Source organism: Corvus cornix, chromosome 15 (genome assembly GCF_000738735.6).
Source record: "Corvus cornix cornix isolate S_Up_H32 chromosome 15, ASM73873v5, whole genome shotgun sequence".
In the NCBI taxonomy this organism is placed as follows: Eukaryota; Metazoa; Chordata; class Aves; order Passeriformes; family Corvidae; genus Corvus; species Corvus cornix.
Genome location: NC_046345.1, coordinates 1,663,847 through 1,677,695, shown reverse-complemented (window position 1 = coordinate 1,677,695; position 13,849 = coordinate 1,663,847). Strand labels below are relative to the sequence as shown.

The 13,849-nt window shown below is 42.1% G+C and overlaps 1 protein-coding gene across 1 annotated transcript in view; it reads left to right on the top strand.

The window, feature by feature from the left end:
* The window catches only part of TMEM132B (transmembrane protein 132B), a 222,238-nt gene that overhangs the window by 142,704 nt on the left and 65,685 nt on the right, over window positions 1-13,849 (top strand). The window contains exon 4 of the mRNA XM_039561156.1: window positions 12,010-12,196. Coding sequence (XP_039417090.1) covers window positions 12,010-12,196 — 187 coding nt within the window. The remainder of the gene's footprint in view (window positions 1-12,009; window positions 12,197-13,849) is intronic.

Genomic DNA, 13,849 nt, shown 5'->3' with positions numbered 1-13,849 from the left:
TCCTGGTTTGATAAATGCCTTGAGCTGATTTAAAAATGTGTGGGTTATTTTTAACCATGGTAGCAGAGCCATCTGTATTGTATCTGATGAAGTTCTGTGATAGAGCAAATTGATTTATTCTATCTCCTTACAAGTTATACTAAGCTTTATGTTATAAATAAGTTGGTTTGAAGTACATGGTGTCATTGAGCTTGAAAGTCTCTAGATAAATTTATACTTAAAGAGTTTGTGCCTTTTGTATGAATTTAAATTGGTGCAGATTGTTAAATCTCTTTTCTCTCTCTGTCTTGTGGACTGCGAACTCTCTGGGGTCACGACTGTCTCTATAGCTGTGTTTGTATGAAATGCACAGAGCCCAAAACAAGGCTGGTGCTCTTATACATTGCAGAGATAAAAATAAGAGCAATCAAAAAAACCAGAGCCGTGCATTGGATGCCAGGATTTGCAGTAGCACTGCAAGGAGCTGGGTGCCTAAATCCTACTCTTTGTTGGGATAAAATACAGGGAATTAATAAGGAGCTCATTTCACTTGAAGCAGGAACAGTCCCGGCTGTAGCAGGGATGAGCCTCATGCTGTGGCCAGCCTGAACTGAGGCTGGATTTGAGATCTGTGATTTAGTTCCAGGAGGTGAGCAGGGACAGACCCGGCTCTTCTTCCCTTTGCCCTGCTCTGAGGGCAACAGGGCTTCTGTGAGAGTCCATGGGAAAGGTGCCTGTAGCTGTGAGAAGAGGGAATTAATCAAATCCTGGGAAGAATACACTAAATCCTGTCTTAGTTGTCTGCTTACAGAACCAGCAAAAATAAGGCAGAACTTCTGAAAGAGATGGAATGAAATCACTGTCCCTGTGTTTAAGGGCAGGTTTTGAGAGACCAATATTGAAAATGAGATGATGCCTGATAAGAGCCGTGTATGGTGCAGATTTCAGTGTAATTAAAAAGAAAATGAGCAATGCTTTAATTGAGATCTGAAGATTAAAAGTTAAAAGCTCAGTATCCTCTATTACTTACTGTCAGATAGGAATTTACGTTGCATATGTGTAACAAGCCATTGAATTTTAAAAATGGAACCATAAAAAAGTTGCTGTAATTTAAAAGCAGCCAATTTACCAGGAGTACAGTTTGCAGCTATGTCACTTGCTAATCAGTCTGTTAAACATAATAGCCATTCTTGTCTGGAGGCAGTTAATCATGTTGTGAATGCACTTATCAGCACATATTAGAAATACAATGTAAGATTTCCAGCAGAGGAATGGATGCAATTACTGCAATCAGTATACATTTAGCTACGGTCTTATGTTTTTCTTTCCATTCCTTTTTTTCTCTTCTTTTAAATAGTCCAGCAGTGACAGATTTTTCTCTTAGAAAAATATAAAGGACACACTTGAAAGTGTTGTTAAACTCCACAGACGTTCTCAAAGGCGACCTGTCCCACTCCATGAGAGATGGCTGCTGGCTGCTGAACCTTTCCTGGACCCAGCAGTGTTGGAAGCTGCTGGCTTTGAGTGTTGTGGTGATGGTTTTCAAGGCCTTTGAGCATTTCCCCTGCTGGGCTGGGAACGTGTCTGTGGTGGCATTCATTAGGTGGTGGGGAGCTGAAGTTGCTGCATTTGAATTCGACTAAAGGAGCTCAGCATATGGATGAACTCTCTTTTTAATTTTTTTTTCTGTGCTTCTCTACATCTAAATCAATGGAGATGAGGGATCTCAAAGTTTTTGAAAGGCGATATTGAAAAAGCATGAAAGCTAATTGCTTCCAGCATGACTACCCAGCAGCCACGGGTGTAAATACAGCTGTCCAAAGAATGCCAGGGCTCGACAAAATCTAAGGATTTCAGCTAAACAATTTTCCAGGGCTGAGCATATTCTTGTATGGGGAGGAAGGGAGTTGGGAGGGGGGCGGGAGAAGGGAAGAGATTATGAAATCCTGAAGAGATTCAGAAAAGAGAGGAATAGAAGGAGAATGATTTTGTACATTCTGCTTTACATTAACCCGTGATGTTAGGGATATTTTATGTAGTTTAGCATGATTTGCAGTGCTTACAGGAGCCTGCCTTCTTTTTCTAGAAATCCTTTTATCTGGCTCTTTGTTCTTTATGACAGCTGGTATTCTTGCTTGGGTAAAATTTTTGATAGTAGCAAGGAAAATGAAAAAGCAAAACTGGGCCCAAATTGTGTGACTATTACAGTGGGTAATAAGGGAGTCAGTGTCCACATCTACCACAGCAGTGTTGTTGTTACTGTTGTATTTGGGTCATTTTGCCATTTTGGGTCATTGTTCAGACTCCCTGAGAAGAGCTGGGATGGAAATGTCCTCGGTGTGATTCTTCCCAACCTTCAGGTGTCTGGTCAGCTTGGACACCCAGCCCAGTCCATCTCAGGTTGTTAAAGGCTTCATTGCTGAGGAAATCCATTGGAATGAAGTTCTGGGATCATGTTTTGGCTTTTACCATACAGCCAAGGGGGCAGGATAGGCCGGGTGGAACACCACTTCCCCCTTCTGTTTCTAATTATTCCTTTTTAGATGCTGAATGAATTAACCTCCCTTATTCCTCACTTGTGCCTGCCCCCATTTGCTCAGGGTATGGCCTTGGCTTTGAGCAATGTCCCAGCAGCTCCCCTTGAGCTGTCACTGCACTGGAAAATCGCTGTCTTGCAAGTGTGACAAAGTCGTGCTTGCCCATTGGAAAGGTGACCTGGAGATGTTTCGGGTGACTGTGGTGTTGACCTTACTTTTGTGCCATTCAAAAATAATTGTGGAATGATTTTTAAAAGGAGAAATATTAAATCCACCCCTCTGCATTATTATTTGGAGTTATCTTTGCGTGTCTAGGGAAATTCTGATTCATTTTAAGGACAGAAATAGTCTTTTAATGGGGTGATTTACATTAGAACTCTTTGTTTATCTCTTGCTTGTAGTTTTGGTGTGAAGATCAGGACTTTAAACTCAGCTAGCAAAGGGTGGAGGTACAGAGACTCACTGCAGCTGGCTCTTTCTGCTCATACACTGAATGCAGCCCCTGATCCACCCTGTGTTTGCTCAGCTGGATGAATTAATCTTGTTTATTAATTAAAACATGGGAAACTGGTGTTTCTGTGCCAGTTTCACTTTCATGTTTTTACTGTCTGTTCAGTTGGTACCAACAGCGAGAGGAAGAGCTTAACTCTTTTGTAAAACATAATTATCAGCCTTTAAAATAAAACAATTTTGTGCACACCATGTGTCTGTCAGGGAAGTGGGGAGAGAGGAGGTCCTGCTTGTGCTGATGTTAATTTGCTGCCCTGCTCCCTAACCTCACTGCTTTGAGGATGTTGCCATGGGCATTTATTTCTTAGCACAAGTGTGAATTGGCCACAGGACACCCTGCACATTCCCTCTCCATCTAAGAGTACACTGGATTCAAAGAAAGCCACATCTAGTTCATTAGGTGCTTAAACCTGTTTGGAGCTGAAGAGAAGGTAGGAGGCATGAAATAATTCTTGCCATGCCCCTATTTTGAGTTTTTCTTTAATTATTTCATGCAGGTGGCATTACAGCAGCCTCTACAGCAGATCTGTGAGTTCTGTGCAGCCTTAGCAAGCCGTAGAAAGGAATATATGGACTGGTTTTTAACTTCCCATTGTCTTTGCTGTTTGGCACTGGTTATTTAGTCTTTTACACAGTCTGCCTATTAAGCAAAGGATTAAGTTCAAAAGTGTTGAATCAGACTTTTTGAATGCTCAGGAGGAGAGCCCCATTTGTCACCGTTCCGCGTATCCTGCAGCACTCTAGGTGCACTCGTGTCACAGGCTGCAGCCTGGCTCCCTTTTGCTTTCATTCAGAAACTCGGTGCGTGGGGAATTTGCATCTCTACATCCCCTCTGGTTGATTTTTCTCCCCAGGGAGATTCAGCTGTCAGCCTCAATTGTAATTCTGAAATCAAAACAGCAATGGGATTGCAAGGAACTTCCTCCTAGTTCTAGCAGGGGTTTTCCTTTCTCATGGGATCGGTGGGTAGGGAAAAGTCCGATCACATAATGCTAATGTCACATAAAAATAGTGAAGTGTTTAAAATGTCAAGGAATCTCGCTGGAGATGTGGTCTGAGCTGTTAGGGTGTCTCCAGGTCACTTACCCAGGTCTCATCTCTGTCTAGGAAGGTGAGGAAGCTGTGTGAGTATTTGTTAACGCAGAGCTCCAGAGCCTCACGTGATTGTGCATGTTCAGGAGCTGCCATGTAGGAGCACTCCTCCCGAGGCTCACAGTAAATCTGGAAGAGGTACAGATAAATTAAACTGTTGCATGTCTCCATTTAACAGTTGTCTGGGGAAGAGCAAGAGTCTGAATGAAGCATCTTCAGCTGTGCTGAGCTGGTGTCCAGTGTGGGGACAGCAGAGGAGCTGGGTTAGGAGTGGCCTTTCTCTTCTGCTTTGTTACCTGCAGGAAACTCATGGATTTGCCCGTGTGGTGGCAATATGGACAGCCCAGTGTGTCACCAAGCATTTCCAGGGAACCAGGGAATACTTCCTATCTCCACCTCTGGATGCCCCTGCCCCTCCCCTGTGTTTCCTCTGAGGTGCAGTGAAATGTTTGCTGCATTAACTTCACGCTCAGCTTGGCTGAAGTTCCCTGTGCCTTGGGTCATCCAGGCTCCCTGAGCTCCACTCTGCTTCTTTTAAAGGCCTTTGGAGAGTCTGCAGAGATCTTTGTATGTGAGTTCCTGCGCTGCAAAGAGCTTCTTATGTCACTGAATTTATTATCCTTAATTTTCAGTCATTGGTTATTTAAAAACTCATCTCTGCTTTATAATATATTTCAGCTGCTTTCACAGCAATGTTGAAAATAGACCATGTGATTATGGCATGTAAAAAATGTAAGAATTTCTCAATAGTTAAAGAAAAATCATAAGCACCATTTGGGCTGTTGATATTTATTAACTGGATAGGTTTCAGCAGAAGTCTTTCATCATAAAATCATTCTTATTTTTTAAACAACAATAGCTCCCTCTATATTTGCATCCAACATCAGCTAAACCCTGGCCCCAGTTTCCTACTGGATGTGTTTGTTGTGTTTCCCAACAAGATACTTCCTCCTGACAGAGAATCTTTATTTTAAGAAATACACAACACAGCAATAAAGAAGTTCTAAATAGTAGTCAGAAAAATATTCCAGAGCAATCAAAATGCTTTTTTAAGCCCCAAAAGACTGCACACTGTTCCAAAAGGGGAGAGTAATGACAAAGGTACAAATGGGCTCCCAGTGCCCAGCAATGCTACCAGTGGAGCTCACCAATTACACTCATCCTGAGTTCAGTCCTAAAGGTTGTTTTGTTAAAGCTTGGCTTAAAGAGTATCTAAGGACTCTTTTACCAGAAGCATTTCTGTGCACTGTCACAAGGGTGCAAGCAAATAAAAATAATTGAAGCAATTGTCTCAGTTGTCTCCAGGGTTGTCATGATGATGTTGATAAAATCAAATAAAGTGGAAGCTATTGCACATTGTTAGTGAGCAGCACAGTTGTGAATTGGCAGTGGAAGAAGCTGAGGAGCTTAAAAGGTTTGCTCATTATCTAGATTTATTGTTTTCAGTGGTGGGAAAATGTTGGCTAAGCAAAATAACATAATAATACCTGCTCTTGGTGGTGTGTTTTGAACAAAAATATTTTCTCATTGTTTTTATGGCTTTTACTGGATTATTAAAACTTGCTGTGTCAATCCATACATTCTTAATGGATTTAGCAGCTTGGGTTTGTCCTCTGTAGCCATTTTCTTTGCCCATATATCTGTGAAGAGCATGAACTTTTAGGGCAGTGAAAGAAAACCAAGATGAGGCACCAAAAAGTGTTTGGGAAAATATGGACAACAAAAGCAAGTTAGACAGCAGAGCAAATGGTAAACTGAGTTTTTGAAATGCATCATGAGAGGAAACCAAGCAAACTTCTTCCATCCCTGCAGACTTCATTTCCACTTTCCATCCATCCTGTCTTTGGGACTCCTGCCCTGCACTGCTGTGCTGTGGCATGGATGAGGCACGAGCAGGGCGTTCCTCAGGGTTTGTGTCTCCCTTGCTGCCTGGTGTCCCTCAGAACAAACCCTGTGGGGGCTGTGCATAGGGCACAGTGGCACTGTGCCCTCTGAACCTCTGCACGTGGGTGCCAGAGCTTGCAGCAGTGCTCAGGATGTGTGTGGGGTTTGCCCTGGGTTTTGGGGATGTGCATCCTCACTGCAGCTCTGGCAGGACCCTGCTCTCATCTCTGCAGGGCTCCATCTCCAGGGCCGTTCTTCAGCAAACCACCCTGGCAGGAGAACAGCTCCAAGTTCTGACACAGCTTTGTGTCCTTACAGCCTCATTGGAATTATTTATGCTGGGAGAAAAGGGTTGAGGTTTTGACAGCCTTCCTAAAGTCAAACCCTGTGTGAAACGCCAGGTGCTTCACCTCAGCGAGGTGGTGTAAGGATGTTGTAGCTGTGGGAACACACCCAGGTGTTCAAGGTGGCAGCTGCTGCCAGCTCCTGTTCGGAGGTGCCCCTGTGCAGGAAGGCAGCACCCAGTGAGGTAGAAGGATTGTCAATATGCAAATCTTCATAATTCAGAAACTGCATGCTGCCCTTGGTAGGTATTTGCTTTCATTTCCTTCATCTCAGGCTGCTAGGATCTTAATTTTCTCAGGGGCAGAAGGTCAGGACCTTTAGTCTGGATCTTTTCCCTGAGAGGTCCTGGCCATCTGCTGCTTCATTTGACTCCGGCAGGAAATTAGGGTCTTGAGCATTTTCAATCACTTTTTGAAAAGCCTCCTCTTGTAAGTGTTTGCTCTTCTGTAAACCATACTTACAAAATTAAATCTCTTGAGATCAAAGAAGTGAGACCTTTCCACTGAAGTATTTTATAAAGTAACGTGCCTTGTTAATGTAAGGTCACTGAATTCTTACTGAATTTGGTTACATTTTGTCAGAGTAAGAACTGGCCATTATCAACCCCAAAAAGACTCTCAAGCAACACGATACCACACATTTAATTATTTTCCAATACCTCATGTTGGCTCCATTTTTTAGGGTATTGTTAACACTGCTGTGGGTCTCATAAACAAATTGCCATTTACTGAAAACATTGTTTTATGAGTGAATGGAACTTGTGATTTCCTGTAACAGCCAACTGCAGTAATAGAAGGCCCTGACTTTTACCAACGCAGTTGTTGCTGACCCCTGAGTGTGAGCCAGCAAAGCCTCGGTGTTGATGCCTTTTCCTGGTCTTAAAATCAAGAGTCAAACACGGTTAGAAGGGAAAAAGGGATTTTACCTTGGTATTTATTTTAAGGATCCTTAGGTGCACACGTCCAGGTTGAATGCACTGAAATGCACACCACAGTGCACCCCCAAAAGGTCTAACATTATAGGTGTTACTAATTAGCAGATCTATCAAAGATTCCCCAGTGAAAGGTTCAAGTGAGCTCCCCTCCCGAAGGAGCCTTCCCCTGGATGGTTCTATCTCAGTTTACAGAATGTGTTCTGGAGAGGACCTTGGGGTCTGGGGCACACTGATCCCTAACTAGGAAGCTTCTAAAATGTTTAGTCTCTTAGCTGAAAAAACAAGTCCAAGAATGTAGATAAAAAGCACTGAGAATACTGAAGTTGTAAAAAGGTATAACAGGGGTATAAAAGAAAAGGCAAAAATCATCATGGCATCAGTGTGGCACTGCAGAGTGCCCTGAGCTGTCATCCTGCATCTCTCTCCCCAAACACACAGGGCACGCCCTTCAGGTTGGTCAGCAATGCAAATCTTTCTTAACAGTGATTCACAGGCATTTCTTTAGTTAAGGTAAATACGAACCAGTTGTGCTGTTGCTGCTGCCCTAACATCAGTCACTGAGTATCATTCCATTAATTCAGTAATTCCATGTTGGGCTTGGACAAATTAAACTCGTTGTTATTTCAGTGTCGGGTGGTTTCATGGTGCTGGTTAAAACCTCTCACATCAGAGCTATGCTGGACCCTCACAGTGAGCTAATATTTTATAAAAATGAGCTGTCCAGTTCCATAGAAACACTTAATACTGCCCACATGGATGTGTCTATTGGGAAAGTTCTGGGACTTAAACACTTTCCTGTCCCAGTAACTCTTTGTTCTGGAGCTGGTTGGAGCTAAGGCTGGCTTTGTTTGGAATGGATTTGCCTTTCTGTGCTCAGACTCTACTCCACACTGGGATCCCAACCACGGCTCCCAACAGCTGGGTGTGGAGTGGGGACTGTGCGTGATACAAAGCGTGACTGGGCTGTTTGGGACCTGGTTCAAATGCATTAGATAGATATGAGGCCAGACAATGGGAGATTGTGCAGAAATCCCATGGATTTGGGGACTCTTCTAGCCCCTAGCAGAGACAGGATTGTGAAAGTACACAAATAGGATTATAAATCACCATTTGAAGAAGAGGACCCTACTTACAGGAGTTTGTGAGAGGAAATAAATCCAAAAAGACCCATGGGGTTTTTTTCCTCCTCTCACCAGAGAGAAAAATGTGTAATGAATGTCTCACGTCTGAAACACTGGGCTGGATTCATCAAAGGGAGTTAGTAATTACCAAATTGAGAGAATCATGAAGCGCTTTTCTAAATTTGAAAGGCTCATCAAGAATAGATCAGGAGCAGGCAAAATTAATAGTTATGAACTCATTTCCATAGAAATGGACTTATTAGCAAGCATGCCAGCTGCCTAAAATTATAAGGTCTTTTCCTTGTGCTTGCAGGAAATAATCTTTTTTTATAAAAGTAATTTTGACTTTTTATTTTTTATTGCTTCTCTAAACCAGAGTTTGGCAAAATCCTAAACCGGGAAAAAACTTCACTGGACAATAGAAACATTTAACTAAAAAGAGAGGAAAGATGTGAAAAGGAGAAGTGATTTATAGTCCTTGGATTCCATCAGACTCTCCCCAAGAATGCAAACTTATTTAAGAGAAAAATGAAATAAGTCTTCAGGAAAAGCTGAAAAATCTTGATAGGATAAAGTTTGGTTTAACGGGATTTAATGGCTGATAACAGCATGAGTTACAGTCCTTGTCTTCTCTGCTTGTGGATTTTCCCACTGGTGGCATTTTGTCTTCACCAGGCAGTTGCAGATCGACAGCGGCTACAAAGACCAAGGTTCTGACCCCCAGTCACAAATCAGACCAAAAGCTGAAGGTTTGCCATGGCAGGGTGGAACTCCTGCTTTTAAAAAGGGTTTCAGTGATATGTTGCAGAGCCAGGAGAGAAATTTAAATGCAGGTGTTGGGATGTGAATTTATCAGCTAATGGAGCTGACATAAGTAAATGCTGACATTTGAGGTCTTGATTATGGTTTAATTTATCTCTGGTTTTACTTTAGCAACCTCCATCAATTTCAGTGGAAAAAGGCAGTGGTCTCCCACATGGTATTACAGAGGGTGGTTAATAAATTGCAAGAATTATGAATGTAATACCAGTCTTTCTACTAGGAAACCTCTGTAGGATAAGAGATGCAGCAGCCAGTAGGTGAGCACTAGTCTGAGCATGAAAGAAATTCACTTTGCAGGTTTTATCATGAGTTGGTTACAGTTGTAACCGGGGAAGAGGCTCAGAACAAAGAGGGTGAATTCGTCCGTGGGGTACTCGGTGTCCCAGATACTGCAGCACCTGGCATTGCTCCAAGGCTGAATCTCTAAAGAGGACAAAAGAAGACCATAATTTTAGAGAAAATTCATTCACCTGCTGGGGAATAAGAGTGCAGAAGGCTGAATCCTGGTTTGCTAAAGCTATGCACTCAGGGGAGGCTCTGTAGGTGAAAGATGGTTCAAGGCCATCTCTTTCAGCAGAAGCCCAAGAGAGCAGTGGAGCCTTCTTTAATCAATATTAACATGTCATGCTACATAATTGGCTTCTGAGACAAAGCAGAAAACCTTTGCCAAACATTTGACGCTGTTTTTCCAAGTGATGACAAGGATTCTCTTTGGAACCAGGATCGAGGCCTGGGGGAGCAGCTTTGTTTTAATTCACAGTTAATATAGCTGGACCTGAGGAAAGTTTATGTATAAGGTATAAACCCACAGTTGTGGTTTCTTTCTGGATGTGTAAAAAGAAAAACAGGAAAGGAAATTGAGGGCGTGGTGGACTGAACTCAAAGAAGTGCTGGTCAGTGGGACCTGTGGAACAGATTTGTCACTGCAGGCTAACCTGCCCTATTATTTAATTGGTGGATCTGTACCCAGATCCTCCATTGGTGGTTTTGTTCTCAATTTGAAACCACTCCTGAGTGTTTTTATGAGTGGCAACTATTGACTTGAACAGACTGAAGTGAAATTGCAAACCTAAACACACCTTGACAGGCCCAGTATCTAAATCCATAGTTAGTGTAAAGCTCATATCTAAATCTTATTTCTGTGTTGTGAGCAAATTAATTTTATGTCATTTAGATAAAACAGACTGCTGGAGGTGATACGCAAAGAACTAGGAAGTTGAGTTGGTGCCCACAGTGGTTATGATTTTAACAGAAACGGTTTAATTACATCCCTATTATTATGTAATAAAATTTATCTTAAAAGGTTTTTGCTGGTTGTTTGGTTGGCCACACAAAAGATGCCTTAATAGCTTCTAGTTTTGCCTGGAGGTGGATATTATCTTTCTGTCAGCGTGGAGAGTATTCATCCTCCAGGCACTGAAGCATATGTTTAGGTAGTTTGTTGTCAGAAAGAAAACACGAAAATCAATAATTCCTGCTCAGATTTTTTTTCCTTTACAGTGCTCCTTCAAAAACATATGGCAAACCCAGATTCTGCCTCTGTGCATTTGGGAAGAGGAAAAGGATGTTTTGAGTCTCTCTTGTCTGCAGCAACAGCTAAAACTTTCTGTGAGCACAGCTCTTGGAGTGCCTGCTTTGGGGAAGGGGCACACAGATGATGAATGTACCATTGGCCTGGCATACAGCAGATTCAGATTTCACCCCAAAACTTCAGCAATATTGATAAAATCAGCTGTCTCTCCAACAGAAGAAGCAGCTGCCTCTGCAGTCAGAGCTGCATTTCCATCCCCTCTCCATGCTTTGTAACCTCCACCAGGTCTCTGCACTGCAGGGTCTGTCTGGGAGGGTGGGGCAGGAACTTGTATGCTTTGTAAATATTTGTATGTAAACTTTGTGTGATTTGTAAAACAACTCAATTTTTGGGGAAGTTCAGATGAGCAAAGGTCTGCTTTCTAAACAGATCCCTGCTGTGGATACGCCGAGTGCTGTTGGTTAAATCTTGGCGTCTGTTTGCTTCTCTGTAACACAAAAACAAGATCTGTTTTTCTAACCTGAGGATTAATTATTAATATTTACATAGTTTTGGACCTGAGGGAAGTGCTAAGAGTTGTTGTTAAGAAAGGAAGCAGAAGTAATTCTTAAATTCAGTTCTGAATGCTGTGCATTTACATCCATTTCTTTACTTTTAAACTTTTATTTCCAGATGAGAAATACAGGATTGCCATATAATTACAAGTCTGCACCACTGATGAGGAGAATGTTGGCATGAATTGAAAATAGAGATAATCTACCCCTCATTTCTTGTCATGTATAATTTCTGCAAATCCATTTTTTCACTGAGATAAAGACGAGTTTGGGTTTGAAAGACTTTTTTTCCCCCCACAAGAGCTCATTTCTGGTACAACATGAGGAATGGCCAAGTATTCTGTTGTTCTGCAGCATCAAAATTATAATAATGGTATATTAAATAATTTAGCAACATCTGTGCAATGCTTTTCCAAGGGTTCGTGGCGTATTCTGTAAGTTCATTGTGATTATGGAGAATGAATGCCTGAGTTTAATGGGAAAAACGCCTCCATTTCAGGAAACTAAAAGATCCAGTTTCACCTCACTTAGAAAGTTCTGCAGTTGCCCACATGCAGTTTTATTTTGGTTTCTGTCAGTGTCTCAAGCCTGCATGTTAAACCTAATGGCGAATCTTCTGGTGGGTAGGAAAGAGAAATGAAAATCCATTTTGTTATCAACATCCTAATGATGTTGTGGGGAATTTCGCCTTGTTTTCCAGAGCAAACATGACCTCCTACGAGATCCTGCAGATGGATTTTGAGATTGACAACGCCAGCAGCCTGGCAGGGGCCCAGCAGATCACCTGGCAGGTGGAATATCCACGGGATGACTCCGTGAGCGAGCTCATGGTGTCCGAGATCTTCGTCAGCCGAACGATGTTTGTGGGAATCGTTCCTCTGGCCATGGTAAGAACCTGCTCCTGCTTCCTTTTGCTGAATGTTTCCGTTGATCCTCGTTAGTATTCCAGGGAATGGGAGCCTTTTTATTATAAGCTGCTTCCTATGCACCTGCTGCAAGTGATTTAAATGCAAAAAATCCATTTCAATAATATTTTATTTACCTGATGTGCCGTAATGGCTCCTTGGAAACCATTTGGGTCTTCTGTGAAAATCCTTTACCATTTGTGGGTTATTGGCCTGGTACATGGAAATAGCTCCTCTGGAGCCGTTGTCTTCTGCTGTATTAATGGCACTGCCATGCCTGTGCTCCGAGGGTAAATGTTGTAATTAGTGGGGACATTTTCAATGAAATAAATTAGCATTGCATGTGTGGGAAACTTCATTGCTAAACCAAACAACTGGACTGTTTGCTGCTCTGCTTTTCCCCAAAAGAGCCCAATAGTCCAGTGAGCTGCAAAGTGTCAATTTATTAAAAGGTCTGGTTGGAGTAACACAAAAAGGTCAAAATACTTTCTGGAGATGGAGGTGTCCAGAAGGTTTGAGGTGTACATGTGCAGAAACTTGAAGCTGATGATTTATTTAGAAAGTGCAAATATCTCCTGGTAAAATCAGAGGCACCTTTTCTGGGAGGGACCTTTGACCTGTGTTTTGCCTGATGGACTTTTTAGTACCAGACCTTTACACATGAACAGGGATTTCAATGGGGAAATTCAGGTGTAAAACCAGAGAAACAGCCAGAGAGTCTGGATGTTACAGCACTTCCCTCAGAAACACCCACCCTGTTTTACTTGCTTCCTCATGAACATTTACCCTTCTTTTCTGAGTTGGTCTGTGCTGATTCTATTACACCATACAACCCCCAAATATTGGTGTTTTCCTCTGCATGGCCACTGGCTTGACCAGAAGCAAGGAAAGATGCTTGTAATGGAAACAAGGCCCCAAATAATTTTAATTTCCAGTTCCTACTGCCAAAGGCTACACTTGGCAGCCCAGTGATAGGGCAGAAATTATGTGCAGAAAAGTCAAGCGAGAATTTTCTTCTGTTCCCTTTTTTTTTTTTTTGAAGCATGTAGGAGATGAAACAAAACTCTAATTGTGTGGACGGAGTATTATCAAACAGTAATGGTGAATCAGATATAAAAATGACAGAATGTGCTGCAGGAACATCTTGCACATGGCATTGTGGTTTCAGGTGCAGAGCACCATGGATGGAAAGGAAAAGCAAATCCAGAGCCAAGCTCTCATTTCCCTCATTCCCAGCTGCTGGGAGGAGTTTGGAGGGGGAAGGGACCCTGGAGCCACCAGCCAAGGCCACGTGGGATGGATGGGACATGGGTTTGACTTTGTACAACTTTGCAAGTCCTCCTAAATGCATTTTCTGTGACCTGGAACACATAAAATCCATGAAGATGCATTGTCCTGTAGCTGCTAAAGTAATTTCTACTAAAAAAGCTAAAAGGGATTGGATGGGCCTGCTTGCACAGAGGAAATAAATAAATGCTAATTCCTAAAACTCCATGCAAATTAACAAATGAGCTTTTCCTTAAGCACTCTATTATTATTTAGTATTTATGTAGTGTTTTATATTTTCAGAACTCTTTGCAGACATTAATTAATCAGACCTGAATAAACTAAGCTTGATGAGAATAGAAAATTAAA